Genomic DNA, 27,999 nt, shown 5'->3' with positions numbered 1-27,999 from the left:
CTGGGGACTCCCTCGCTCTGCTGGGAGACTTCAGTGCTCACGTGGGCAATGACAGTGAGACCTGGATTGGTGTGATTGGGAGGAATACCCCCCCCCAATCTGAACCCAAGCTGTGTTTTGTTATTGGACTTCTGTGCTTGTCACGGATTGTTCATAATGAACACCATGTTCAAGCATAGGGGTGTCCATATGTGCACCAGACACCAGGACACCCTAGGCCTCAGTTCAATGATTGACTTTGTGGTTGTGTCGTCAGACTTGCAGCCACATGTCTTGGACACTTGGGTGAAGAGAGGGGCAGAGCTGTCAACTGTGGTGAGTTGGCTTCGATGGTGCGGGAGGATGTCGGTCAGGCCTGGTAGGCCCAAACGTATTTTGATGGTGTGCTGAGAACATCTGGCAGAGTCCCCTGTCAGAAGTAACTTCAACTCCCACCTCTGGCAGAACTTTGACCACGTCCCGAGGGAGGTGGGGGACATTGAGTCTGAATGGGCCATGTTCCGTGCTTCTATTGTTGAGGTGGCTGGCCGGAGCTGTGGCCGTATGTGGTCGGTGCCTGTCGTGATGGCAATCCCCGAACCCGTTGAAGCTGAAGAAGGAGTCCTACAGGACGCTTTTGTCCTGTGGGACTCCGGAGGCAGCTAATAGGTACCGGCAGGCCAAGCGTAATGCGGCTTCGGTGGTTGCTGAGGCAAAAACTCGGGCGTGGGAGAAGCTTGGGGAGGCCATGGAGAACGACTTCCAGACGGCTTTGAGGAGATTCTGGTCCACCATCTGGCATCTTAGGAGGGGAAGGGCGGTGCAGTGTCAACAATGTGTATGGTGGGGATGGTGCGCTGCTGACCTCGACTCAAGACATTGTTGGTCATTGGGGGGTGGGTACTTCGAAGACCTCCTCAATCCCACTAACATGTCTTTCAATGAGGAAGCAGAGCCTGGGGACTCGGAGGTGGGCTCTCCCATCTCTGGGACTGAGGTCACTGAGGTGGTCAAAAAACTCTGGTGGTGGATGAGATACGCCCGGAGTTCCTCAAGGCTCTGGCTGTTGTAGGATTGTCTTGGTTGATACGCCTCTGCAACATTGTATAGACATCAGGGACAGTGCCTCTGGATTGGCAGACCAGGGTGGTGGTCCCCCTCTTTAAGAAAGGGGACCGGAGGGTGTGTTCCAACTACAGAGGGATCACACTCCTCAGCCTCCCTGGAAAAGTCTGTTTGGGGGTCCTGAAGAGGAGGGTCCATCAGACAGTCGAACTTCGGATTCAGGAGGAACAGTGTGGTTTTCGTCCTAGTCGTGGAACAGTGGACCAGCTCTACACCCTTGGCAGGGTCCTGGAGGGTGCATGGGAGTTTGCCCAACCAGTCTACATGTGTTTTGCGGACTTGGAAAAGGTGTTCAGCCGTGTCCCTCGGGGAATCCTGTGGGGGGTGCTCCGAGAGTATGGGGTACCAGACCCCCTGATAAGGGCTGTTCAGTCCCTGTACAACCGGTGTCAGAGCTTGGTCTGCATTGCCGGCAGTAAGTCAAATCCGTTTCCGGTGAGAGTTTGACTCCGCCATGGCTGCCCTTTGTCACCGATTCTTTTCATAACTTTTATGGACAGAATTTCTAGGTGCAGCCAGGGCGTTGAGGGTGTCCGGTTTGGTGGGCTCAGGATTGGGCCACTACTTTTTGCAGATGATGTTGTCCCGTTTGCTTTATCAGGCCGTGATCTTCAGCTCTCTCTGGATTGGTTCACATCCGAGTGTGAAGCAGCTGGGATGGGAATCAGCACCTCCAAATCTGAGACCATGGTCCTCAGCCGGAAAAGGGTGGAGTGCCCTCTCAGGGTTGGGAGCGAGTCCTGCCCCAAGTGGAGGAGTTCAAGTATCTCAAGGTCTGGTTCACAAGTGAGGGAAGAATTGAGCGGGAGATCGACAGGTGGATTGGTGTGGCGTCAGCAGTGATGCGGGCTCTGCATCGGTCTGTCGTGGTGAAAAAGGAACTGAGCCGTAAGGCAAAGCTCTCAATTTACCAGCCGATCTATGTTCCTACCCTCACCTATGGTCATGAGCTGTGGGTAGTGACCGAAAGAACGAGATTGCGAATACAAGCGGGTGAAATTAGTTTCTTCCGCAGGGTGTCTGGGATTTCCTTTAAAGATAGGGTGAGAAGCTCAGTCATCCAGGAGAAGCTTAGAGTAGAGCCATTGCTCCTCCGCAGAGGAGTCAGATGAGGTGGCTCGGGCATCTGATCAGGATGCCTCCTGGATGCCTCCCTGGTGAGTTGTTCTGGGCACGTTTATTTAGGTGGAGACCCTGGGAAAGACCCAGGACATGCTGGAGGGACTATGTCCCTCGGCTGGCCTGGGAACGACTCGGGATTCCCCCAGAAGAGCTAGTAGAAGTGGCCGGGGAGATGGAAGTCTGGGCATCTCTGCTCAAGCTGCTACTCCCGCTACCCGATCTTGGATAAGTGGAAGAGGATGGATGGATGGATGGATGGAAATTGGAGACTTATTGAAGTATACTTTCAGCTTGATCTTAAACATAAAGACATAGCATTTGTTCTTGCAGTTTGTCATGGATACATTATCACTGAAAGGCATTTAAAAAATATATTGAAGTCTAAAGACCTATTTCATCGTAAGGTCTATAGCAACATTGGGGATATACAGCAACAATTGCAAAGCTCAGGTCAGCTTCATGGCTACCGATGGATGCACACAAAATATCAAAAAAATGGTTTGCATGTGAAGAAGGAAGATTTTTGTCTGATATTGAAGGCACTAGATGGGTTTTTCCTAAGTGCAACTATAAAACATAACTAATATGCATCAGAAATTATGTATAGGTAGCCTGTGAATTGTGCTGTAACCTACAATGAGTTATGTTAGGAAACCTCAGTACAAGCAAGGTCCCGATATTGCTGGGCAATACAGCAAGTTGAATGGAAGATGGGGAAGAAGTGAGATAGGGGCTTAACTATTCAAGAAAATTCAAAACTGCAGCAGGAGGAAGACATGAAGTACGTGAGATAATGGTTATGCTCCGCCTGATTGACGTCCTTCAATTTTTGGATATTTGCTATAAAAATACCTCTGCCTTGTAACTGGTAAAGGCCAATCATAAAAATGCCACAGGTTACTCTATGGTTGCTAACCAATCATAATGTTTAATCATTATATTATATTCTTTGAGACTATGTCCTATCTTTTACATCCTTTGTAAGTTTCTAAGTGCTTTTGTTCTGCAGAACTGAGAGCTTCCCTTCTGGAAAAGTAAAGAACTGATTGATCTGAGTTGATCTCCTGTGTCATTCTTCACTTGCACCACTTTAATGGGATCCTAAAGTCATCTACTGCCAAGTTTGAAAATTGTGGATGATATTTATGGATGCTGTTTTGTCAAATCTTAACATTAGTATTATAATATGAAAAATAATATTTCCTACAAGATGTGTTACTAAGAAAATGGGCCTTCTTTACAAAACCATCTGTTAATTGGATGTATCAGAAGTACAATATACTGTAACTAAGTGCTAGAACTGTAAGAATGAATATCCCTATACAAATATAATTTGAGTCTATTTAAAAAAATTGTTATTTTAAGGCAAACTCTGACATTCAATTGCAGTAATTTCAGCATCATGTTACTCCAGACATGCTACGCTGCAATAATTCAGTATTTTGCAAGTGTTTTGCGCATCACTTCCATTATGAACATTTTTTATAATTTTTAATTGTTAGTTTGTGTCATCATTGTGTTTATCATTCATTGCAGCAAACAAAAGCTAATTTCCATGTGTTATATTTTTGCTGCATCTGTAAAGTCTTGATCTGCAACACTCGATCAATATTCCATCCATCCATTTTCCAACCCGCTGAATCCGAACACAGGGTCACGGGGGTCTGCTGGAGCCAATCCCAGCCAACACAGGGCACAAGGCAGGAACCAATCCCGGGCAGGGTGCCAACCCACCGCAGGATACACACAAACACAGCCACACACCAAGCACACACTAGGGCCAAGTTAGAATCGCCAATCCACCTAACCTGCATGTCTTTGGACTGTGGGAGGAAACCGGAGCGCCCGGAGGAAACCCACGCAGACACGGGGAGAACATGCAAACTCCACGCAGGGAGGACCCGGGAAGCGAACCCAGGTCCCCAGGTCTCCCAACTGCGAGGCAGCAGCGCTACCCACTGCGCCACCATGCCGCCCCTCGATCAATATTCCACTCTAAAAATTTATCACACTTCTTCCCTAACATTGTCTTGTTGGCTTGGGGCAAACACGATTGAAAGGGTGAGCCTAGACGGAAGGACAAGATACAGAAGGAGGGGGACTCTTTAGAATTTTCCTTTTGCTTCAAGAAAAATAATCTGATATTCATTGGACATCAGGGGTGTTCTTTTGAGTGCCAGGGACAAGACATCATTGGAGGCACTGTCCTTTTCAGCTGTCCGACAGCTCCTGCTTCGTGATAGTTAAGCAACAGCCACTATGATCCCAGAGCTGTGAGAAGTATCTAGAGTTCACTGCACCCACTAATTATGATTTTCTTTCTTCCAACAGAGGATGGTCATCTGGACTTTATATCTTTTGGCCTCCTCTGGATCAGACTTATACACTTGTGGGGCTTGCTGCTACACCCTATATGGCTTAGCTGAGGGAGGGGCTGTGTAAATTCTTTACCAGCTGGACTGACATTCCAACTGGGACAGAAAGTGAAATATTACCCAGCGAGAATGCCATAGTGGATGGAGTGCATAAGTGGAAGTACAACCCGGACGGGTTAAGAGTACAAGGAGATAAGTCACAGGGTGAATAGAGAGGTGGCAATGGCTAAAGAAAAGGCGTATGATGAGTTGTATGAGAGGATGAGCACTAAGGAGGGAGTAAAGAACCTGTACCAATAGGCTAGACAGAAGGACCGAGTTGAGAAAGATGTGCAGCAGGTTAGGGTGATAAAGGATAAAGATTGAAACATACTCACAAGTGAGGAGGGTGTGTTGAGCAGATGGAAAGAGAACTTTGAGAGGCTGATGAATGAAGAGAATGAGATAGAGAGAGAGAAGGTTGGATGATGTGGAGATAGTGAATCAGGAAGTGCAACAGATTAGCAAGGAGGAGTTAAGGACAACTATGGAGGGGATGAAGAATGGAAAGGCCGTTGGTCCAGATGACATACCTGTGAAAGCATGGAGGTGTTTAGGAGAGATGGCAGTGAAGTTTTTAACCAGATTATTTAATGGAATCTTGGAAAGTAAGAGGATGCCTGAGGAGTGAAGAAGAAGTGTATTGGTGCAGATTTTTAATATTAAGGGGGATGTCCAGAGCTGTAGTAACTATAGGGGGATAAAATTGATAAGCCACATCGTGAAGTTATGGAAAAGAGTGGTGGAAGCTAGGTTAAGAAGGGAGGTGATGATTAGTGAACAACAGTATGGTTTCATGCTCCCTTAAATGGAGTATTCTGCTGGAATGTTTTTTTTATATCTTCCATCTGTTTTCTTTACATTTTGGTTGTTTGGTTGGTTGGTGTTGCAGTGACCTGCAGATTTTTCTGTCAGTCTTTTGCTCAAGGCAGGAACCACCACTGTTGTTGGAGGAACAGTCCATTATAGGATTGGTGTATACACTCACTCACATCCATATGAGCAAACAAAGTGTCTTTGCACAGTGAGAATTAGTGGGAAGCTGAAATCCACTTGAGCTTTGGGGGAGATTGTACAGGCTCCAAAGAGAGAAGGCAGTCGAGTGTTGGGATGTGGAAATATTACTTGATGTTGCACTCTGTTATCCCTGCAGGCAGCGTGGCATAATGGTTAAGCCATCGAACCCTGAAATAATAGATTTAAATCCTGTTACTTCACCTGCCTGTACTTCAACTGGAAAAAGAAAAGAAATTTAACCAATTGTATCTTAAATGTTTTAAGTTGCCTTCGATAAAGGTGTCAGCCAAGTAATAAATATCATGTATTTTGCTATTTAATTATCAATAAGGTTGATACAGTTTTGGATTCAGAGATTTGCTGCAATTTCTAATTATACATTTCTTTCATTTTAACAGGCAGGATTATTTTTGGGATTACTCTTGGGAGGAGTAATTGCAGGTGGAACTCTTGCTTTCATTTTTAAAAATACGGTAGGTACACCAAACCATATCTCACTGGTGAATTAAGTTGTGTTAAATGTTTTCCTAAGTCAACATAGCTTCATATGTGAATTAGTTCTGGATTGTAACTTATAACAATCACTTTACAGCTGTTCATCTAAATTTAATTTATTCTTATATTGCACATTTCTCTGTAATACTATACAGATTGTCAAATTCATTTCATATATAACAAAAATGTGGAAGTAAGAACAAAGGAACACATTTTACAAAATTTAGAAAATGTAATTAATCCACAAAACAAATACAACATACTGTTTCTACAGTATATGAGGTATAATCTATATATATAAAATCCCTATGTGCGTCCAAGTGTCCATGTGTGGGTGTCTTCTGGTGAAGTGCGCATGCGCGGGGCACGGTGCGATGCGCGATATTACTGTCAGAGAAAGTTAGAGGCGTTTTACGGAAATACAAACCAGTATTACTGCGAGAGGAAATTAAAGGTACACAATACAGTGACGCATATTACAGCCACATACAAGCCTGTATTACTGTCAGAGGAGATCAAAGGCATATTACCGACACGCACGCCTGTATTACCGTCAGAGAAAATTAAAGGTATATTACGGACGTACAAGCCAGAGGACGTACAAGACGGTATCCTTCAATAAGGGCGCGCACAGGCATCCTTCAATAAGGGCGCGCACAAAAAGGCGAGCCTCAAAAGGGCGACCTCAATTGGGCGCAGTGAATAAAGGTGCGCGTAAATAAAGATCTGCACCTTTGTTGCTCTTCACATATTCCAGAGCCATTTGAACTAAATTATCTACGAACGCCTTTATTCGCCGCGCTCAATTGAGGTCGCCCTTTTGAAGCTCGCCTTTTTGTGCGCGCCCTTATTGAATAGAACCGTACAAGACAGTATTACTGTCACAGAAAATTAAAGACACACAATACACGGCGGCAGCCCACGAAGAACGGTCAGCTCAGCAAGTAAACATCAACAAAAGAAAGGCTGAAAGAAAGAAAAATACGACCAACAAAAAGAATGAGGTCAAAGTCCCTTGCCATTTAATATAGACTGTTCCTACTAATGTTTATGCACTACTGTTCTAGCGCCCGTTATTGTAACGAGCTAAATGACTAGTAATAGAATAAAATAATGGATAGTGAACAGCAAAGGCAACAACTATAACTATGTGAATAGTAAGATCAATATGGTAAAAATGTATAGAATTATTTACTAGAAAACAATTTGCTGTATCTAACACACAATGTAATTTACAAAATGATGTTGAAGATGCATCATGCGTGGAGCAAGAGAAAAACACTGTTAGTCTGTGCGTGTACATTGAGTCCAGGGAGACAATCAGGTAATCATTAGCTGAGTATTTAAGCTTATTTATTCCTCGATGTTGTAATTCTCTAATACGACATGCCTCACTAAATAGCAGCTTGCTAATCTATCACTAGGCAGATCTGTAACTCAGAGGTCATAATATATCATTTGTCCTCTAGTTAAGCCTTGGTGTTTCATGGTACCATCTTCTATATTTATAGTTCCTCTTCAACCAGTATTTTCTTACTCATCCTAACTCTGAAGCATGGTTGCTGCCTTGGGGCTTGAATAACTTGCTATCATAGTGTAGTAATTAGGAAAGTATATGTTTATTTATTTTTTATGGTTTTGTATTGTGCTGACTCTGTTTTAAAGGTTTTCTTTTCATTTTAATTTATTTCAAGAAGTCCAATTTTTTTATTTCTTGTCTCTCGTTTGGATTAAATGCAATAAAAACAATGGTAGTGTTAGTTATCTTTCAAACAAGTAGGCCCTAGTGTTAGGGTTTATTTTGGTTTATTTAATTCTTTCTGTTTTTGACTTTGTTTCTCATTTTGCCCTTGTGTTTTGCTTGCCTTATCGTTTTTGCCACTTTCAGTAATGACATACTTACTGTCTGTAAATGGCATAATAATCTTCTGGTTATTTTTCCCCTTCTCACAATAATCCTTGGACATTATTTCTTATTACACATAGGTGGAACAATGAATTCAAAATCCTTTACAAGAGAATGTCTGTGGAGCAGTCGGTTACTCTAAAGTTTAATAGAAACTGAGTAATGCATCAAAACAATGAACTGAATTACATAAGTAAACTAGCAAAATACCCGCGCTTCGCAGCGGAGAAGTAGTGTGTTAAAGAGGTTATGTAAATATATATATACATATACATATATACATATATATACATATCTACATATACATATATATACATACATATACACATCCACATATACATATATATATATACATATACAAATTTACATATCTACATATATATATATACATATGTACATATATATACACATAAATATATATATATATATCTACATATATATACACATATATATACATATGCACATATATATGCATAAATATAGACATACATATATACATACATACATACATTCACATATACTGTATATATATATATATATATATATATATATATATATATATATATATATATATATATTTACGGCATTCGTAGTCTGAATCACAGTCTGATTGTATGGGTGGTTACCTACCAGGTAACGCTTATGGTTGGCCAGCAAGTCAGCTAACATCCGTCACGTTGCCCTCAGTTGTGAGAAGCAGATCATAGAATGTTTGAAAATAGTGTACTGTCAAATAATGCAAAGAGTACGCGACACGTGTTTCGCCCTAATTCTGGGCACATCAGGCGTACACACTCACTGCACTCCCTTACGGGAATCGAACCTCGGATGTCAGCGCTAGAGGCGAAGACCCTAACATTGAGCCACGGCGTGTGGTTCGTTTATTTGACAGCATGTAGATCGGGGTAATTACATTCGCGGCATTCGTAGTCTGAATCACAATCTGATTGTATGGGTGGTTACCTACCAGGTAATGCTTGTGGTTGGCCAGCAAGTCAGCTAACATCCGCCACGGTGCCCTCAGTTGTGAGAAGCAGATCATAGAATGGTTGAAAATAGTTTACTGTCAAATAATGCAAAGAGTACGCGACACGTGTTTCGCCCTAATTCTGGGCTCATCAGGCGTACACACTCACTGCATATAGCCAAATTCCCGCGCTTCGCAGTGGTGAAGTATTGCTTTTAAATTTTAATTAAGAAGAAAAGAAAACCTTTTTAAATTGAGGGAAAATATACCAATAACAATTTGTTAAGGATCTGTTTTTTTGTGAAGTTGCCTTTACACAGCCTGTTTTATAAACGAACGCCATATAAGGCCGTCCTTTCTCCTTGCTTAGCGGTTCTGTATTGTTTTATTGTTCGTTTATTACGATTGTTATAGTTATTGTGTAGGTATTTGAGACTCACTTTTCTGTTCAGGTACCCATTTCCTTTATGTAATCCGCGGATTCTCCTCTATTTTTTGTTCGTTTATTACAATTATAGTTATTTATTAATTCCCTTCTTTAGCTGACTGCCTGCTCATATAAGGCGCTCTGCTGTTTTTTTGTGAAGCAGTCTTTACACAGCTTCTCCGCTGTTTTATAAACAAACGCCATATAAGGCCATCCTTTTTCCTTGCTTCGCCAAGGAAGCAGCCTTTTTATTTAATCCACGGGTTCTCCGCTGTTTTATGGTTCGTTTATTACGATTGTTATAGTTCTCTTTGTATACCACGTTGTCAGTTCAGCACTCCGGTTGTAATATACCAAGTCGTGCAAGCTTACTGTTGAGAATGCAACGTATAGTTGTACAGGAGAAAAGCACTCTTGCCAAACTTAATTTAAACTTACGGTTTACACCGTGCTTTGTATCCGCCGTAGCTGCACTTATGAATATGCTTGTATGCGTCACTCGCTCGCTTCTTATTGTTTTGCTGCCTTCTCAATTGTGTAATGAATGTTTTCTTCAGCGCTCTTTGGGGCTCTTCCTAGTTTTCTACGTACTGCGTTCACAGTCAGTTCACGTGATTACATGGGAGGCGTGATGACGCGATACGCAACTCCGCCCCCCACGGCCAGCGAGCTGCAGTTCATTACAGTATATGGACAAAAAAGAGGTTCCAGTTATGACCGTTATGCTTTGAATTTCGAAATGAAACCTGCCTAACTTTTGTAAGTAAGCTGTAAGGAATGAGCCTGCCAAATTTCAGCCTTCCACCTACACGGGAAGTTGAAGAATTAGTGATGAGTCAGTCAGTGAGTCAGTGAGGGCTTTGCCTTTTATTAGTATAGATTAACAACAAAATGGCTTGAACAGAAAAAAATGTGCATTCTGGAATGGCTATGGTTCCCAGTGGAAATGCTGTGGCAGGACCTGAAGAACGCTGTTCACTCAAGGAATCCCACAAATGTCAATGAACTGAAACAGTTTTGTAAGGATGAATGGTCTAAAATTCTTCCTGTTATTTAATGCTGACGAACAGCTACAAGAAATATTTGATGGAGGTTATTGCTGCTTGCCAGAATTGTACCAGTTACAAAATACAAAGGTCCTCATATTTTCCCAATCTAGACAGTGAATATTTAATCAGTGTAATAAGTACAATTGTTATTGTGTTATTAATATAAGCATAAAATGATGTTAATCTTTTTTAAGCATAGTTGAAAATCAGACCCCTTTTTTATGAATAAATCATGCAGAAATCCAGGTAGTTTCAAAAGATTCACTAACTTATTCCTTGTAGCTATAAGCTAAATAAGTTTCAGCAAGAAAGTGAAGTATAAACAGACCACATATAGTGGTTGTAATTGAGCAACAATAATGTGCTGTTAAATTTAACGGTTCTTTTATGAACACAATATATCATTGTTCTTACTGTAGGCTTTATACCGTGTTTCTTTTATGACAACTGTAAGTTACTATGTTAATGGATATGTAGCTGCATTACTTCTATGTTTCAAAGTTTTGCAGCTACTCAAAAGGGTCGGGCATTGAACAGAAGAAAGTCCACAGTCCAAGTTTAGTTAAATTAAAAAAAAAAAACAGTTCACACAAAAAAACAAAAACTTCTGTATGATGCTTCAATTTCAGGCTTACATATCTTAGTTGCATTTATGTACACCTTTCTTTAATGTATATGTTACTATATATGTTTCTATATTGCCACAACATTTGTTAGTATCTACATTATTATATGGCGGCACAGTGGCGCAGTGGGTAGCGCTGCTGCCTCGCAGTTAGGAGATCCGGGTTCGCTTCCTGGGTCCTCCCTACGAGGAGTTTGCATGTTCTCCCCGTGTCTGCGTGGGTTTCCTCCCACTGCCCAAAGACATGCAGGTTAGGTGCATTTGCAATTCCAAATTGTCCCTAGTGTGTGTGTGTGTGTGTGTGTGTGTGTGCCCTGCGGTGGGCTGGTGCCCTGCCCAGGGTTTGTTTCCTGCCTTGTGCCCTGGGATTGGCTCCAGCAGACTCCTGTAGTTAGGATATAGCGGGTTGGATGATGGATGGATGGACATTATTATATATGGTCAGAAAATTATATGCTTCTGAACCTTTCCATTTGTAGGCAAATAATCAATCTTTCTGTCTGAGTTTATTCTAGTGTTACAACAGAGTTAGGAATGAACAATTAACATGTTAGCTTATAGGGGATAAACTATGTACGGCAGCTATGTGAACCTGAGTTTCTGTTTTAGGTAAGCAAATATTTACATAAATTTAAAATTAACATTAATTTGCTAGGATTTGCTCTTTCAGGATAGATCTATTTAGTCTGAGGAGCATTACCTGAAATATTACTTCAAACACTTTATCTTGGTTAGATTATCAGTACTATCAGCTACTACAGAAACTATTGTTAATATGAATGGAACCAATTGTAAAAGGCTGCTCTTAAAATGTGTTTTATAACTGTATGTGGCCTTGTACGTGTTGAAAGGTAAGCTAGAACACCCGATGCCTGCCTTTTTTGGGAAGTTTGGCAGTATTATACTTTGTGTTTAAATTGATTAATAGAATATTTATAGGTACTGCATCTAATATGTTTACATTAGCTCTTTAACTCTATACCCCATGCTAGGTAATCATTCTATTTTGTAATATTCCATACGTTTACTGTAGAGTAGTGTGTATCAAACACCATCTCTCTTGTATCCCTAGTGTATCATCCTTTTGAAATTCCTGTTTTAAAATGTTCTGCTAATTCATTAATCTCTTGTATGACCATGCATTTATGTTTAACATGGTTATTCTATCTCTTGAACTGAATAAGCATTAAGGCATCATACAGTAGTATAGATAAAGAAAATAATTGTGTTATAATGTAAGATGTGCTTTGTGCCACTTGTTCTTATCAAAACATTTTTTAAATAGTTCAGAAAGCCCTGTATGCACTTTTGTCATACACATTAACTAATTCATTTGGCAAGATGTTCCTTCTGTTCCAGACTTTCAAATCCTAGATGGATATTTCCACCAAGTTGGCAGTAATTTAACATACCACTGTATATTTCTAATCTCTGTGGGCTTCATTTATACCACCAGTTGTATACCAGTGATCTGTCTGTTCTATAATCTATTTTCTTTGGCTAAATTTTTAGCTTTACCATTGAAGTTAAATCATTTAATTTTAATTAAACAAAAGAAAAAGTTAAGGCAGTTTTAGTAATACTGAATCAATTTTTACAAAGAGTCCTGTGCAATGCCAGTCCTGTTGGATGTTGGGCTTTTTTGTTTTTTTGGGGCTTTTTAGTCGTCTATGAAGGCTACATCTTCAGGAGATGCCAGCTGATCCAGCACCTCAAGCTCAGGGTCACTGAACTGGAGGAGGAATTGGCTGCCCTGCGTTGTAGTAGAGAATTGGCGGACCTGACCCAGGTGTCCTTTAGAGAGATAGTGTGCATCCCTAAGGTGGCATGGGAGAGGATTCCAGACCCGAAAGGTAAAGATAAGCGGGTCACAGTCACAAGGCATAAGATAAAGGGTGCACACTGTATGAGGGCATCAACCCCAGAATTAGAAGTGTCAAACCGTTTTCAGGTTCTGGTGGAGCTGGATGGTGTCTGTGATGATTCTGAGGTGGTAGTTGGGAAGAGGAGCCCCAACAGGCCACCTTCAAACCAGTTCCAATAAAGATAGAGGTAGTGATAGTTGGGGACTCAATCATTAGAGGAATTGAAACACAGGTTTTCTCCAGAGACAGAGAGTCTCGCACAGTGTGTTGCCTTTTGGGTGCATAGGTGGGGGACCACCCTGGAAGGGTGGACAGGCTTTTGGCCGGAGCGGGGTTGGATCCAGTTGTCATTGTCCATGTTGGAACAAATTACGTACATAAGGGTAGTCTGTCAGTTCTGCTATCCAAATTAAAAGAGTTAGGTGCCAGGCTGAGGAGCAGAACTGACAAGGTAGTCTTCTCTGAAGTTCTGCCTGTGCCATGCACCAGTCCAGGTAAGACTGAGGAGATTAGAAGGCTTAATGTATTGCTCTAATCTTGGTGCAGGATAGAAGGGTATAGGTGTATAGGGAATTGGGACTTCTTTTGGAACAGATGGGACCTGTTCTGCCACAACGGGTTACATCTGAACTGCAGTGGGCACCAATGTATTGGGGAAGACCTATGAGTAAGCTAGTCAAGGATTGTTTAAACTTGGTAATTGGGCTGGTGGGGGGCAGGGAGTTTAGGACAGGACAGGTTTACAACTATACATGGTGAACAAAAAATGGTGTAAAAATAATAATGCATAGAAATGTAAATTCTAACTCAACATTTAAATATAGAAGGAGCAGCACATTAAAAATAGCTGGCCTTAATGCTAGAAATATCAAAAATAAGACAAGTGAGTTGGAGCTTTAACATGTAGCAGAACATAATTATGATATTATAGCAATAATGGAAACCAGGCTAAATACCAAAGATGGGGATGAGTATAACGTAGAGGGATACACATTTTTTAGGAAGGATAGACAGGAAAAGAAAATGAGTTGCTGTTTATGTCAAACAAAATATAAATGCAAGTCCTCTTCAGTTGGACAATGAGCCCCATCTTAGTGAGGACGTGTGGTTTGCCTGGAAAGCATTAGGGAAAGAGGCCTTATTTCAGGAGTGTGTTATAGACCACCCAATGCAGACAGTAATTTCAACAGAAATCTTTTTAGTAATATTAAAAAGGCAAGTTTACAAGGGGATATTTTAGTCATGGGGGACTTTAACTGTGAATATTAACTGGTATAACCTTGCAAATGGAGAAGCACAAGGAGGAGGTTTTAAAAGTAATCAGTGACTGTTTTTAGCACAGTATTTTAATGCACCATAGTGAGGTGAAGCTTGTCTGGATTTAATAGTTTATAATAATCAAGATAGAACTTAGGGTGTAGAGGAGATTGAACCACTAGCGTCAAGTGACTATAATATAATACAGTTCTAAGTGTTTTGTAAGACTGCGGATGCAGTGTGGAGACAGTTGAGGAGCAGTGGAACACGTTTAAAAACATTTTACATATAATGCAGGACAGGTCTGTTTGCTGTTTTTAATATATATAAATGATTTAGATAGGAAAATAAGTAACAAGCTGTTTAAGTTTGCAGGTGATACCAAGATATGAGGATTGACAGATAATCTGTAATCTGTTAAATCCTTACAGAAGGACTTAGACAGCATACAGGCTTGGGCAGATTTGTGGCAGTTGAAGTTTAATGTCAGTAAATGTAAGGTATTATACACAGGAAGTAAATATGTTAGGTTGAATATGCAGTGGGAGGTCTGAAAATTGAGAGTACACCTTATGAGTAGGATTTAGGAGTTGTAGAGGACTCTACGTTATTAACTTCCCGACAGTTTTCAGAAGCCATTAAGAAGGCAAACAGAATGTTAGGTTATGCTGGAGGTTATGCTGAAGCTTTATAACACACTGATGAGGCCCCATCTGGAGTACTGTATGCAGTTTTGGTCTCCAGGCTACAAAATGGACATAGCGGCACTAGAAAATCTCCAGAGAAGAGTGACCTGGCTGATTCCAGGGCTAAAGGGGATGAATTATGAAGAAAGATTAAAAAAGCTGAGCCTTTTCAGTTTAAGCAAAAGAATATTAATAGGTGACATGATTGAAGTGTTTAAAATTATGAAGGGAATTAGTACAGTGGATTGAGACTGATGTTCTAAAATGACTTCATCAAGAACACAGGGACACAGTTGGAACTTGTTAAGGGTAAATTTCACACAAACATTGGGGAGTTTTTCTTTACAAAGACAACCATAGACACTTGGGATAAGCTACAAGAATCGTCATGGACAGTAATACTTTAGGAACTTTCAAAACTAGACTTGATGTTTTTTAGAAGAATTAAGTGGATAGGACTGGTGAGCTTTGTTGGACTCAATGGCCTGATCTAGTCTAGATTGTTCAATATTATAAAAAAAAGAAAATAAGTATCTTGTAGATTATAATTCGTACACATGCACAGATATCTGGTGATGAGTAAGTAAATTTACTTTATTTGTCCCCAAGGGAAAATAAGCACTTTATATAAGCAGAAGGAAAATGTAAATATTTTAACAAACAACAACTGCCTAAACATATACAAGATCTTCTGGTTTGGATAATAAGAACGTTGTTGCCATCTAATCACATGCTTGTAGGTGGGATGGATCAGATCGTGATCAGACTGCTCATTTGTTCAACAGGTTTACATTCAAAGGCATTTAACATTTATATAAAGCAGGTCCAGCTTGTTCTGTCCACAAATGGAACATGATGCATACGTTCTTCATTGATCCTTCCAAAGTGCCCCTGGTTGATCTCACCACCATTACTGGGTTGGAAAGATTCATCATTAGACTGTTGGTAACTGAATGAATCATTTTTGTTGTCTAGTCACCATTTGTGGTGGGAAGAATATAAATATAATTCAGGATGAGTTAACTTATCTTCCTATGCTGTGATTTATAATGAGATGTGCAAGTTCATTCATCTTATTTGAAAGTAATCCCACATTCTTCATTACAGACAGGACAGTTCTAAAGACCTTATCACCTTACCTTTATTCTTGATTTTCTTTTTCAGATAAGCTGCTCCTCTGATAAGTTGATTAGGCACTGGTGATTGCAGTGCTACCAGCTTAATTCACTCTTACATTTTCAGATATTGCAGACTTAAGGTGGCCTTCAGTTCCTCTTCATTCTCCCTGTGACTTCTCCCAAGGTTGCAACTTGTCTGACACTCAGGTTTACAATGACATCAGCATATCATCAATTTAAAATACATTAATTAATTTCTAGTGACAAGCCAGATGCTAGATCACATCCAACCTTACCTTGAATAATTGTTAAAAAAAAAAAAAAAGTTTATCAAAATAAGAAGTAGAACACAGAGCTTCTGTAAAAAGCTGCCTGGCACCTGCACGGTGCCCAGAAGTATGTTTAGTGTGCATAAAGTATTCTCTTCTACTACATAACATGTAGAGGATGGTACTGTGTCAATGTCACAATGGGCATTGCATGTTTTGGAGTTCATCCCTATCTTGCTGGACGCCTAGGCCCTTAACTGGAATCTTGTAGACACATTGTGGTTTCAATATTGATTAACATTATTGTATTGATGGAGTCTGAGAATATGGCTTTTTAAGGCTTTACATGGTTGTAATTGTTCTGGTTATGATATGTTTAATGTTGGTGGCACAGCATCAGTGTATGGATTCCTCTTCCATATACAGTACGTTTAAAGCCTTCTGGAAAAAAAAAATAAGTCCCTAACTAATAACTTGGACAACTACAGCTGCATTATGTTGCTCCAGTTCAAACATTTTGTCGATATGAATGATAATAACAATAATGTATTGAGAAGTGTACATCACAGGCATTTCTTTGTTTTGCTTGGAATTTATTATTAGATCACAGCCCGACTTTCCAATATTAATGTAAATTTGTATCTTTGTGTCTGGCACTGCCACTTTACTCTGGTGCTTATTTTTGCTCCAGTGGTCATTCCTCCCTGGTTAGGTGGCCTTACCTGTTGTTCTATTCTTACTTCATTCTATTGCAAAGCTTCTTCTGAATTGCTGTGCCAGCTGTACCACACAGCTCATCACTGGACTTTGTGTCAAAGCCCTGTTATCAAAATCTTTTCTGAAAGGTTGTCAACTGCATGACCCTACCATTCATAAAATGCCTTGTTGCATTGCTTGGGGTATCCCTTATATCTGTATTCCTCAAGTTTTTAGCTTTTCATTTATAACCACACCTGTTAATTCTCTTTACCATTCCAGTATTTACAGATGGTATGTAATGTGAAACATTTGTTTAATTCTATTGTTAAGCTCTTTTGTCTTGTGGACTTTGCCTGTAAAATGTAATTTGGTTTGAATCCATTTTTAGAAGTTTCCCCCACAGTGATATCATTTGCTGATGTTTGAAACTGCCTCTTTTGTGGTTGTAGATCTGTATGAATGTGCTACTACATCAGTATGAGAATTTGTAAACTATTGCAGTGCGCAAACCATTTCTCCTTTGTTAGTTGGCCTATGGAGTCAATCATGGAGGCCTATGGAGCATCATCTCCAATGTTAAGCATAATAGGTTTTCCAATATTAACATTTTGGCAATAAATGCACCTATGACAAAAGTTAGCTGTCACTCTTCCATTATGGAAGAACTACCAGTCTCGCCTTAACCTATTTAATGTCCCCACGAAGCTCGAGTGACTAAATCGATGAACCTTTGACTTTAAAATCTGCATAAGTGGTATCTCTAAGTCCTATACATGCTTGGTTTATATAACAGCTTGTCTAAATTGTTTTATCATATTCAGTCTTTAAATCTTCCTGCCTTACATCAATGTTGTTGCATATGCAGCAGATGCTATTTGTGAATGTGATTATACATGTAGCAAATTGCTTAACAGGAAGGCTGAATTACCCATTGTTGGCTCCAAATAATTATTTTTGTCATGTTTTCATCTTAATTACTGCTAATTATGCCATAAGTTGAAAAACTAAGTTCATTTTTTCTTAAATTAATTCTTGGTGCTTTACTGTTTATGTAGTCACTGTTAGTACTGTATACAGTATATTGTCAGGTCACATTTAGCATCACACTACAAGAGTGCATCCAATATTCATTTTTACAGGGCTAGTCTACCTCTGTACATGTTTTAGGATTGTAATAACAGTGTGGTAAATCATCAGATTTGTTTTCCTCTCTGGTAGTGGAGTCTCCTTGATTTTTAGATACAAAGATATCTGTGCCATAGGTATAGTCATATGGCTGTTTATAAGACATCCTTGAGAGCGGTTCAGGGCCTTTTACAATTCCATTATTTGCCTCTGTAATGAATGGATCGTGCTCTGTTATAATTCCACTGGACAACAGAGATTTTGCTTCCTGAACGGTTACTGAGTGAATCCTTTGGGCAAGATGAATGTTTTAAATATTAATCATTTTTTATGTGTGCCTCGTGATGTTTGCTCGTTTTGAGCTGCCTTTAAGTGTGGCTTTCACAGTCTAAACTAGAAGTGTCTGCTGCAACCACATGCCATCTTTACTCACCCTGTTTCCTACTGCCTATTTAAGCCTTAGGTAGCATAGTCGGTAAGTTTGTGTATGTAAAACTTAGCATTATGTATTGCCACTTATAGTTTTAAACCAGTTACCGATAAATTTTGTAATTGCATCCTGCCATTCAGTTGCCAATCAGATGTGTATGCAACCATGATGTTTCACTTCTACTGTTTCACATGCCTTTAAGTTATGTACTGGAAGTTATTTGTTTTTTACTTTGTAGTTTCTCAATTGCTGTTTATTAATAAACTGGAGATTTGTACACCCCATGTTAAGCCAGCCTCCAACTTTCTAAATTGACAAAGGGAGGCATTTAGCTGCCTAAGTACCTTTTACATCTTAATAGAGTGATTAGAACAATTGCAATCACTTATTATCGTAATTTCATACAGTACAACCACTAAAGCAGAACATCTGTGGTAATACTAGGAATGCAGCTCAGATACACCAAGTACTGTTGTTTTGCAAGTGAGAAAGCTGTGCTAGTCTCATTACATTAAGAAGAACTGAATACTTTTTAAGCATTTGGTTCTAGGGAAGAAGATTATAATAATCCACTTGATGACTGAATAAAGATATTTTGCATACTCTTCATATAAAAATTTGGACTAATAAAAAATTAGTGAAAGTGATGAATAAGGAAAGTGAGGGATTTTGATATTAGAGACAGATGCTTCCACGTATAAATGCCAAGATCGAAGAAGGCATTTTTGTTGGTCCAGAAATCAGACACATCTTCAATGACAAGTTCTTTTAAGATCTGCTATTGGGGCCAGAGGAGATAGCATGGATGGCATTCAAGAATGTTTGTAAGTATTTTCTTGGCAGCCACAGAGTGCCACACTACATCTAGCTGGTTGACAATCTGCTTCAGGCAGATACAAAACCATGAAGTGCAACATGTCGCTAAAGAGTTAATTTTCTGCATGCTCACTTCTCTGCTAATTCTGGTGTAGTCAGTGATGAACATGGAGAATAGTTTCACAAGAACATTGCAGCAATAGAAAAGTGGTTTCAGAGCAAGTGGATTCCATTAATACTGGCAAACTATTGTTAGATAATTAAGCTTCAGATGCTGTGTACAAATGAAAATCAGCAGCAAAAGATTTTTAACATAATTGATCTAATGCATCATTAATCCATTAAACATGCTAAATTCAGTAAAAGTTAATTTCATGTTTCTCAAAAATTCCCATGTGTTACAGTCAATCTGAAATTATACTTGGGTTTAGCTTGAAGCTATTTATCATTATTGCCAAAAATTTGCCAGGAAGCAAAACTTTTGAAAATTGTGTTGTCCAGAGTTGTTTGCCAACAAGGTGTTCCAAGCTGAATTTACACTGTACAACTTTCCTTCCATCATAGTCTTAGTGGTTGGAGGTTTGTGTGAACCGTTGTAACTACAAAGCCCACAAATCATCGTGTGACAAGTATTCCCTAGCTGATACCATTTAAGTGAGGCATGGTGTTAACCTTTTTCCCCACTAGCATGCTCTCTGCTAAAATGTCCGATGTGGTGGAGACTTCCCTATGTTGCCATGGCAAAGGAAACATTCTTTTTTTATGTGACCAGCAGTGTTAATACTGGTTTGGAGAAGAGGGCTGCCATAGTTATTTCTACTGTTACTGAACCATTGTCTGTCCATTGCATTGGATCTTGTGATTCAGAGTTTCCTTTGAGTTTTCTAGTAAGTGGTCATGCTCATGTGGAATATGGAATAATACATGTGTGCCTGACATTTAGTAAATCTAAAAGTTGGTTAAAATCTTTAGAGTATTACTGATCCTAACTACTCACTTTAGTAGTTTTGGACCCCACACCATTTTGCTTTGACATTCAGCATGCTCTTGGTGACTAACCTTTTCTTATCCAATTTTCTTGAAGTAAAGAATTTTGATTCTAAATCACTTTGTGTGCCTGAATCGTTTCACTTTCTTATAGTAGAACTCGGAAAACTTCTATCACTCTTCAGAGGGATTCATCACTGGGTAATACTATGTCTTTAGCAAGTCCTTTGCTTTGTATCAAAAAGCATATAGTAATATATATATATTTTTTTACAGTCAACTGTTTCTAAAAGAAGCAGTTTGAAATGCATTTAAAATATTGTTCTCTTTGAGGAATTTGAGCTACGTTGTTATATGAAAATGTACTATATATATATGTTCCTTTTTTTAAGAACTATTGGCATCTGCTAGTATATAATAATAGTATTCGTGTAAATGGCATGTTGCCTTTGCTGCACCGTATGTAATCTTTAGTGCATTTTGGCTTGAACATGTGTATTTTGTAAAAAGTAAGAACAAGAGAAATAAGAAAGGTTTAGAGCTCCAGCCGGGAGGTCCCTATTTATTATGAGGTTTTGCAAAACACGAGATAAAAAAGAAATGAAAATAAAAGATGTATCTCCTTCTCTGTGCTGGTCATTAATGGCTCACAGGATTTGCTGATGGCTTTTACCCTGGTTGAGCAGAAGTGGTGGAGTGTGAGGGGGAAATGACATTAAATTTCTTCCAAGCACTGTTCTTCTGTTTTATGGAGTGAAACAGATTGGTTAAACAAGCGTTCCACCCTGTTATTACTGTGTAACTCTCTGTTACCCTCAAATAAGTCTTTGTCAAGAGACTCGCCATTCCTACATTTGTGACAATGTGTCATGTAAGTGTCATATTGGATTGTCCGGCATCCCATCCAGGAGGAAAGGTAGTCCCGTGCCAGGAAGGGATGATGGAGTGGAAGAACAGTAATGGACTGTTGTCCTGGCCACATTGGAATTTGGTCCCTTGTCAAGAAGGGAGGTCAGAATACTGGAAGGACTAGGAGAGTTAGCATGTTCAGAATGTATGCTCCCTCTGATACGCTATAGGGCAACATACTTGTGTTGCAGCTCCCATTTTCAAGGCCATGAGGCAGGCTGGGAATTGTACTCCCATGAGACAACCCTGCTGGGTGTCCTGGAAGCCGCCAAGGGGAGTTGCAGGGATGGATCATCTCTACTTTATGACACTTCTGCTTGACCCAGATGTGCCTCCTCCTGACTTTGTCCAAACACCACAAGTACTTCCAGGATCTGGCTTAAAAAGATGGGGGTCAGAGTTGCATGGCAGAGGACAACACTTCATGGAGGAAAAGGAGTTTGTAGGAAACAAAGAAAGAGGAAGGATTCACTGTTCCTGTGTATAGAGCACTTTGTAAAGGTGCTTGAACAAAATAAAATCATCATATTTGAACACCTGTGTAGGGGTGCCAGGAGAAAGAAAACCACCCTGGTGGCACATTTATAGAAAAAAAATCTCTCTGTGAAAAGAGAGGGAGAGAGAAACCACTGGCAGAAAGAAAGGTGCCATAACATGCCATTTGAAAACACAGGTAGTGCAAGAGAGTGGTGAATACCGTTAGGCATAATGAGCTTGCTTTTTGTGTATTTTTATATAAAGGTGTAATAATTGTATATTTTTATGCCTTGATGTTTGCAACATCCTAGAGTGTAGTATGAAAATGCTTGTTGGTAAGATTGCAGCAAAAAATGGATGAATTTGAACAATTGAGATTAGACCCTGATTAACAGGATAATGGCTTTATTATACCATCTGATAAAACATTCTGTGGCATAAACTTTCACCCAACATTTCATTAGCTTATACCCTAGACCTGATTACAAAACATTGTGTGCTTCATAATGACATGTTATATTAGTACAATTACAAACTTCTTTTTTTCCTTATTGACAGGTTGCTCAAAATCTTGGAGAATTTTACACAGTGGTTTATTTAAAATATTTGAACACCAGAGACGCCAGTCTGGCTATCACTCTCAACTTATTCCACAATCTGGTAGGTTATATGGATTTGGTATGTTTTAATTTTCAAGCTATAAAAACTTTACATTTCCAGGAGGGTCATAATTTATGTAGATGTTGTGACACCCTTCCTCCATTGATACTGTTTGATTCTATAAAGATTATTTCTCAGTATAAGATATTATTTGTGTTTACACACTGTTCAATCCAAAACAAATGTCACCATATTATTTGCTACTGATTCAAAAAAGTTGTTTTAATAGAGTAAAAAGTTTTACCTCTGCCCTGAGCGAGCATGATGAGTTTGCATGTGAACCATTGGCCATTTAAATGGAAAACTCAATTTTAATGCTCTCTCCTTGCAAATTCCATAACTAATATATGGAAAGTTTGGACACAATCACTTCCATGAAGGAGTAATAAAACGTAGCTTTAGCGCCACAATGCAACAGATGGTGTAAGGTAAAAGCTAATCAGAAGATTGTGTGCCAGTCCATTGTAGGGTACATCATGTATACCCCAATACTTAAAAAAATAACTAAATATTTAAATAAATATTTTTGAGTGCTCGATAAAAATATGATTACCTGCAGAAACTCCCACAAAAAACAAAAGGAGGAGTTCCGATCTGCTGAAGCTATAAGGCATTAGCCCCATAAGATGTCCACTGTACTGCTCAAAAATCAAAATATGTACAGCTTGAAGGAAGATTATAATGAAAATCATAAGCATTTATATTAGCTTCTAACTGAATCAAATGCTATTGGTAAAAGCTAATCCAGACATGCTTTAATAAAAAATTAAGCATTATTATGCCTTCTCTCCTATTTCTTCAGTACATTTTTTCTTAACATTTACTACAGCTTACATAGTCAGTCTGCTAATAATTGCCTTTCCAGCTTTACACAAATGAGTTTCCAGGTTTTGTTTTCCTCGGTTGGAATATCAGATTTATGGCCGGCCAGAACACCTCTCCTTTATATTGTCCGGGGGAACAAGCAGGGACTGAACAGTACCTCCCCCTGGACGCTAGATAGCAGCCCCCCAGAGTGGCAGTGGTGCCTCGGATTCCCGCAGGGTTCCATGGGAGATGGATTCTCTACAACCCTGTTAGGATCCGAGGGTGCCACCAGGGGGCGCTGCAGTGGTTCCACACCCGGAAGTGCAACTGGAAATAGGTCGTCAACCACCTGGGGCACTTCTGGGTGGGCTATAAAAGAAGCCAGCAGCCACCACTCCGGGAGCCAGAGTTGGGAGGAAGAAGACGAAGCTTGCTGGAGGGAGAGTGGAGGAGAAAAGAGAGTAAGACGAAAAAGAATTATTAGTATCAGCTTGTGGGGCTGTGTTGTGCCTGTAGGGAATGGGAAATGCATTGCCCACAGGTGAAGAAAAAGAAATAAAAACATTTATTTGTTTTTATAAGTGTGCCTCCTGCATCTGTCTGTGTCGGGTTAAGCACTGGTATAGCGGCATTGTCACAATAGTTAGTCAAAAATTCCACAGCACTCCATATTCTCTAAACTGTACAAGGTATGTGACCAGTGTTACTACTGTAGACTTTTCATAGACTTTAAATAATATTTGAAAATCACCTCAAAGATGTTAAAAGAGAGTATTCTTGGATCATTATGATTTATGCAAATGAACTTTACCTAAAAAAATAATTAAATTCATAATGATTTCTCTTACATAATGCAATAGTATATCAGATCCTTACACTTCAAATACACCTTAAATTTCTTAAAAACAAACTTTGCAAGTAAGTCCAAAATAATTTTGAAAACATACAGTGAACAAAGCCGTGAACCACAGATTCCCCCTCAGCAGCAGAAAAAGAATAAATATAACCATGCTTATATTTAAACTTAGAAAATGCTAATTTTTTTGGAAAAAATGCATGAACAATTTTAAATGATAGCTCTTTGACCTAATTTGTAATACAATATCTATCAGGAATTGTCCAAACTAATTTGCAATTTATTTCAGAAAAGGGAGCTATGAGTGCTCTGATTCCTTTTGCTACTACATACCTTTGTAAATCAGGGTTTTCAGTACTTGTTTCTATCAAAACGAAAAGTCAAAAAAGATTAGATGTCAGAAGTAATATGCATGTCACCTTGTCGAAGACCATTCCACAGTTTCATTCTCATTGAAATAAAGTAGATTGCCGGTTCGAATCCTCGTCACTGCCAAAAGAGATCCTACTCTGCTGGGCCCTTGAGCAAGGCCCTTAACCTTCAATTACTCCAGGGGCGCTGTACAATAGCTGACCCTGCACTCTGACCCCAAGGGGTATGCAAAAACTAACAAATTCCTAATACGAGAAATTGCATAAGGCGAAATAAAGATAACGCGAGAGTAGATGTAGTAGTAGTAGTAGTAGTAGTAGTAGTAATAGTGGTAGAAAACGTTGTAATGGTAGATCTGTTTAAATTTGCACAAGAGGATTGTATTTCATAATTATAATGAGTGGCCATTACCTTTTACATAAAAAAGAAGTGGTTTTTTAGATGGTTTATTTTAAAGTTTAATAATACTTTGTATATGTCATATATGTATGAGACAATCGAATCTCGATAAATAAAGTACATTATATTCATTGCCTGAAAAGTTGTGTTTATGTGAATATTTCTGGGGAAGGGGGTCCTTAGCTTTCATCAGATTCTTAAAGGAATCCATGACTCAAAAATGGTTAAGAATTACTGTCCACGTTCCATTCATGTGTTTTGCCAGAAATATAAGTGAAACTGAATTGCCAGTTCAGTAAGAAGTTAAACTACAAGAAGCCAAGTCATTTGTAACTCGGAAAAAACAAACACTTAGAAAAACAGTTACAGTAATCAGTCTTATACATTTTTAGCACTATTTGTTGATGGGATGCTTAATTCCATTATATATTAAGTCATGGAATGAAAGCCCTTTTTAAATTTATGAGCTAATATAAGTTTGCAGCTTTCTTTGGCGGGTGGGAGGATGTTCATTAAAACAACCTGGAAACAAACAACAAATCTTCCATTTAGATAGATAGATAGATAGATAGATAGATAGATAGATAGATAGATAGATAGATAGATAGATAGATAGATAGATAGATAGATAGATAGATAGATAGATAGATAGATAGATAGATAGATAGATAGATAGATAGATAGATAGATAGATAGATAGATAGATAGATAGATACTTTATTAATCCCAAGGCATTTACCTCAGAAGGTAATTTTCCTAAAGTATATTTGCCATGTGGGAAATTGTACATGCCCTCTTTGATCTATCAGTAGTTGGGGATCCCCCCTAATATGTAGTTTGCACAATGTCATACTATTCTGGTGCGAGTAGCTGCGTCAGAGTCCATGGAAGAAGACTACTGCAGATGCACTGTGGCATAGATTACTGTGCTCAGTAATTCATACAAAAAAAAAAAACTGAACCTTCTGCAGTGTTATAAGCATTCACTCTATGGCCTTCGGTCACTTCATTTATTTTACGTGTAAAATAAACTAGGCAGGCTTATGCTCACTCTATACAGAATAATGCCAAGGTGAATGTAAGCAAACTGTACTGACACAAAGGGCCATTACAGGTTTACCAGCTGGGGTGGCTCACCCAATTGCCCATTTACAAGAACTTTTAAGGCTCGCCCGTTCTCATCTCTTGTCTCTATTTATGTTATATAACCATGACTTTTCTTCCTTTGGTTGGTAAACCTTGTTCCCCAACTCACCTCTCCTATCATGAAACCCTCTGCCATTAGTGAGGTTTACACAAGTTAAGCTCAACCTTCACTTGAGGGACACCAGTATTATCTTTAGTAGCACCAGGTGTCCATGCACTCATGAACACTATGTAACCCATGGACATCAATGGTCTATGAAACAGTGTCCTTGTAGCCTGCCTGAAGAGGTCTCCATACCTTTCAGATAGGAACAGCATGCTACCATGTAAATGGCTCTAGCATGATGACCAGTACCCTTTCCAACTTCAGTTGTAACAGGACAAGGTTCAAACTCACCAGTCCCAAGAAAATTTGAAGCTGTCTAGACCAGGTGGTATTGTGTCCCCAAGTAACCCATCATGACCTGACACACTTTCTGTTTAGAAGCCTCACTAGCATCTGTTGACAGTGCATAATATGCTTCCTTCTTAGTTCCCAGTGTCTGTTTCTTGAAATGGTTTCTGCCTGTTGTTTACCTTGTGCACCCTGTACATTTACTGTACATGCCTTGCAACTCATCAGCATTACCCGTCTTCCTGCTTTGGCATGAAGATTAATTTTCCTACGTCCTTGTCCCTTATAATTGGTGCCTGTACCTGGGCTTTGCCTCCCATCCATTCCTAACTAAAACAAGCCAATCACATGAGCTTTTTTAATAGTAACTTCAGCATGGGATGCCTCTGCACGCATTGTTCAATTCTTTTATTTTACATTTTTTCTGTGCTTCCACTACTTTTGAAATAAATACTACTAAATTTAGATGTTTTTTGTACACATTCATTTAATTTTTTTTAAGTTCCCTGAATTAAGGATGTTTGATTGTTTGGACAATGATTGTGTCATTGGTATGGTTTCTTGTGGATCTATAAACTATTGAAAGGGAGAATGCAATAGGAGTAAATGAACAATAGATAGATAGATACTTTATTAATCCCCAAGAGGAAATTCACATACTCCAGCAGCAGCATACTGATAAAAACAATATTAATTAAATAGTGATAAAAAAGCAGTTCAAGTTAAAAATGCATGGTGGAGAGTGCAAGGCAGGTATAACAGACAATAACATTGTATAATGTTAACAGTTACCCCTCCCGGGTGGAATTGAAGAGTCGCATAGTGTGGGGGAGAAACGATCTCCTCAGTCTGTCAGTGGAGCAGGACAGTGACACTGAAGCTGCTCCTCTGTCTGGAGATGATACTGTTTAGTGGATTCTCCATGATTAACAAGAGCCTGTTCAGCGCCCGTCACTCTGCCACAGCTGTCAAACGGTCCAGCTCCGTGCCTACAATAGAGCCTGCCTTCCTCACCAGTTTGTCCAGGCGTGAGGTGTCCTCACAGGTGGCGCAGTGGTAGTGCTGCTGCTTTGCAGTAAGGAGACCGTGGAAGATTGTGTGTTCGCTTCCCGGTTCCTCCCTGTGTGGATAGCGCTTTGAGTACTGAGAAAAGCGCTATATAAATGTAATGAATTATTATTCTGCCTCCCCATCACACCACCACGTAGAAGAGGGCGCTCACCACAACTGTCTGATAGAACATCTGCAGCATCTTATTGCAGATGTTGAAGGGCGCCAGCCTTCTAAGGAAGTATAGTCGGCTCTGTCCTATCTTGCACAGAGCATCAGTATTGGCAGTTCAGTCCAATTTATCATCCAGCTGCACTCCCAGGTATTTATAGGTCTGCACCCTCTGCACACAGTCACCTTTGATGATCACGGGGTCCATGAGGGGTCTGGGCCTCCTAAAATCCACCACCAGCTCCTTGGTTTTGCTGGTGTTCAGTTGTAGGTGGTTTGAGTCGTACCATTTAACAAAGCCCTTGATTAAGTTCCTATACTCCTCCTCCTGCCCACTCCTGATGCAGCCCACGATAGCAGTGTCATCAGTGAACTTTTGC

The 27,999-nt window shown here is 39.6% G+C and overlaps 1 protein-coding gene across 4 annotated transcripts in view; it reads left to right on the top strand.

The window, feature by feature from the left end:
- LOC114662065 (CD9 antigen-like) overlaps nt 1–27,999 on the top strand; it is a 140,041-nt gene that overhangs the window by 18,541 nt on the left and 93,501 nt on the right. For 2 of the 4 annotated variants that reach the window (XR_007936334.1, XM_028815384.2), the window contains exons 4-5: nt 6,056–6,130; nt 22,323–22,424. The exons of the other annotated variants lie outside the window; for them this stretch is intronic. Coding sequence is in view for 1 of the 2 variants with exons in the window: in XM_028815384.2 (XP_028671217.1) it covers nt 6,056–6,130; nt 22,323–22,424 (177 nt within the window). In the remaining variant the exon portion in view is untranslated. The remainder of the gene's footprint in view (nt 1–6,055; nt 6,131–22,322; nt 22,425–27,999) is intronic. 4 annotated transcript variants of the gene reach the window in all.

This window comes from Erpetoichthys calabaricus, chromosome 12, assembly GCF_900747795.2.
Source record: "Erpetoichthys calabaricus chromosome 12, fErpCal1.3, whole genome shotgun sequence".
NCBI classification, from domain to species: Eukaryota; Metazoa; Chordata; class Cladistia; order Polypteriformes; family Polypteridae; genus Erpetoichthys; species Erpetoichthys calabaricus.
This window is presented reverse-complemented; position numbering and strand designations above follow the sequence as displayed.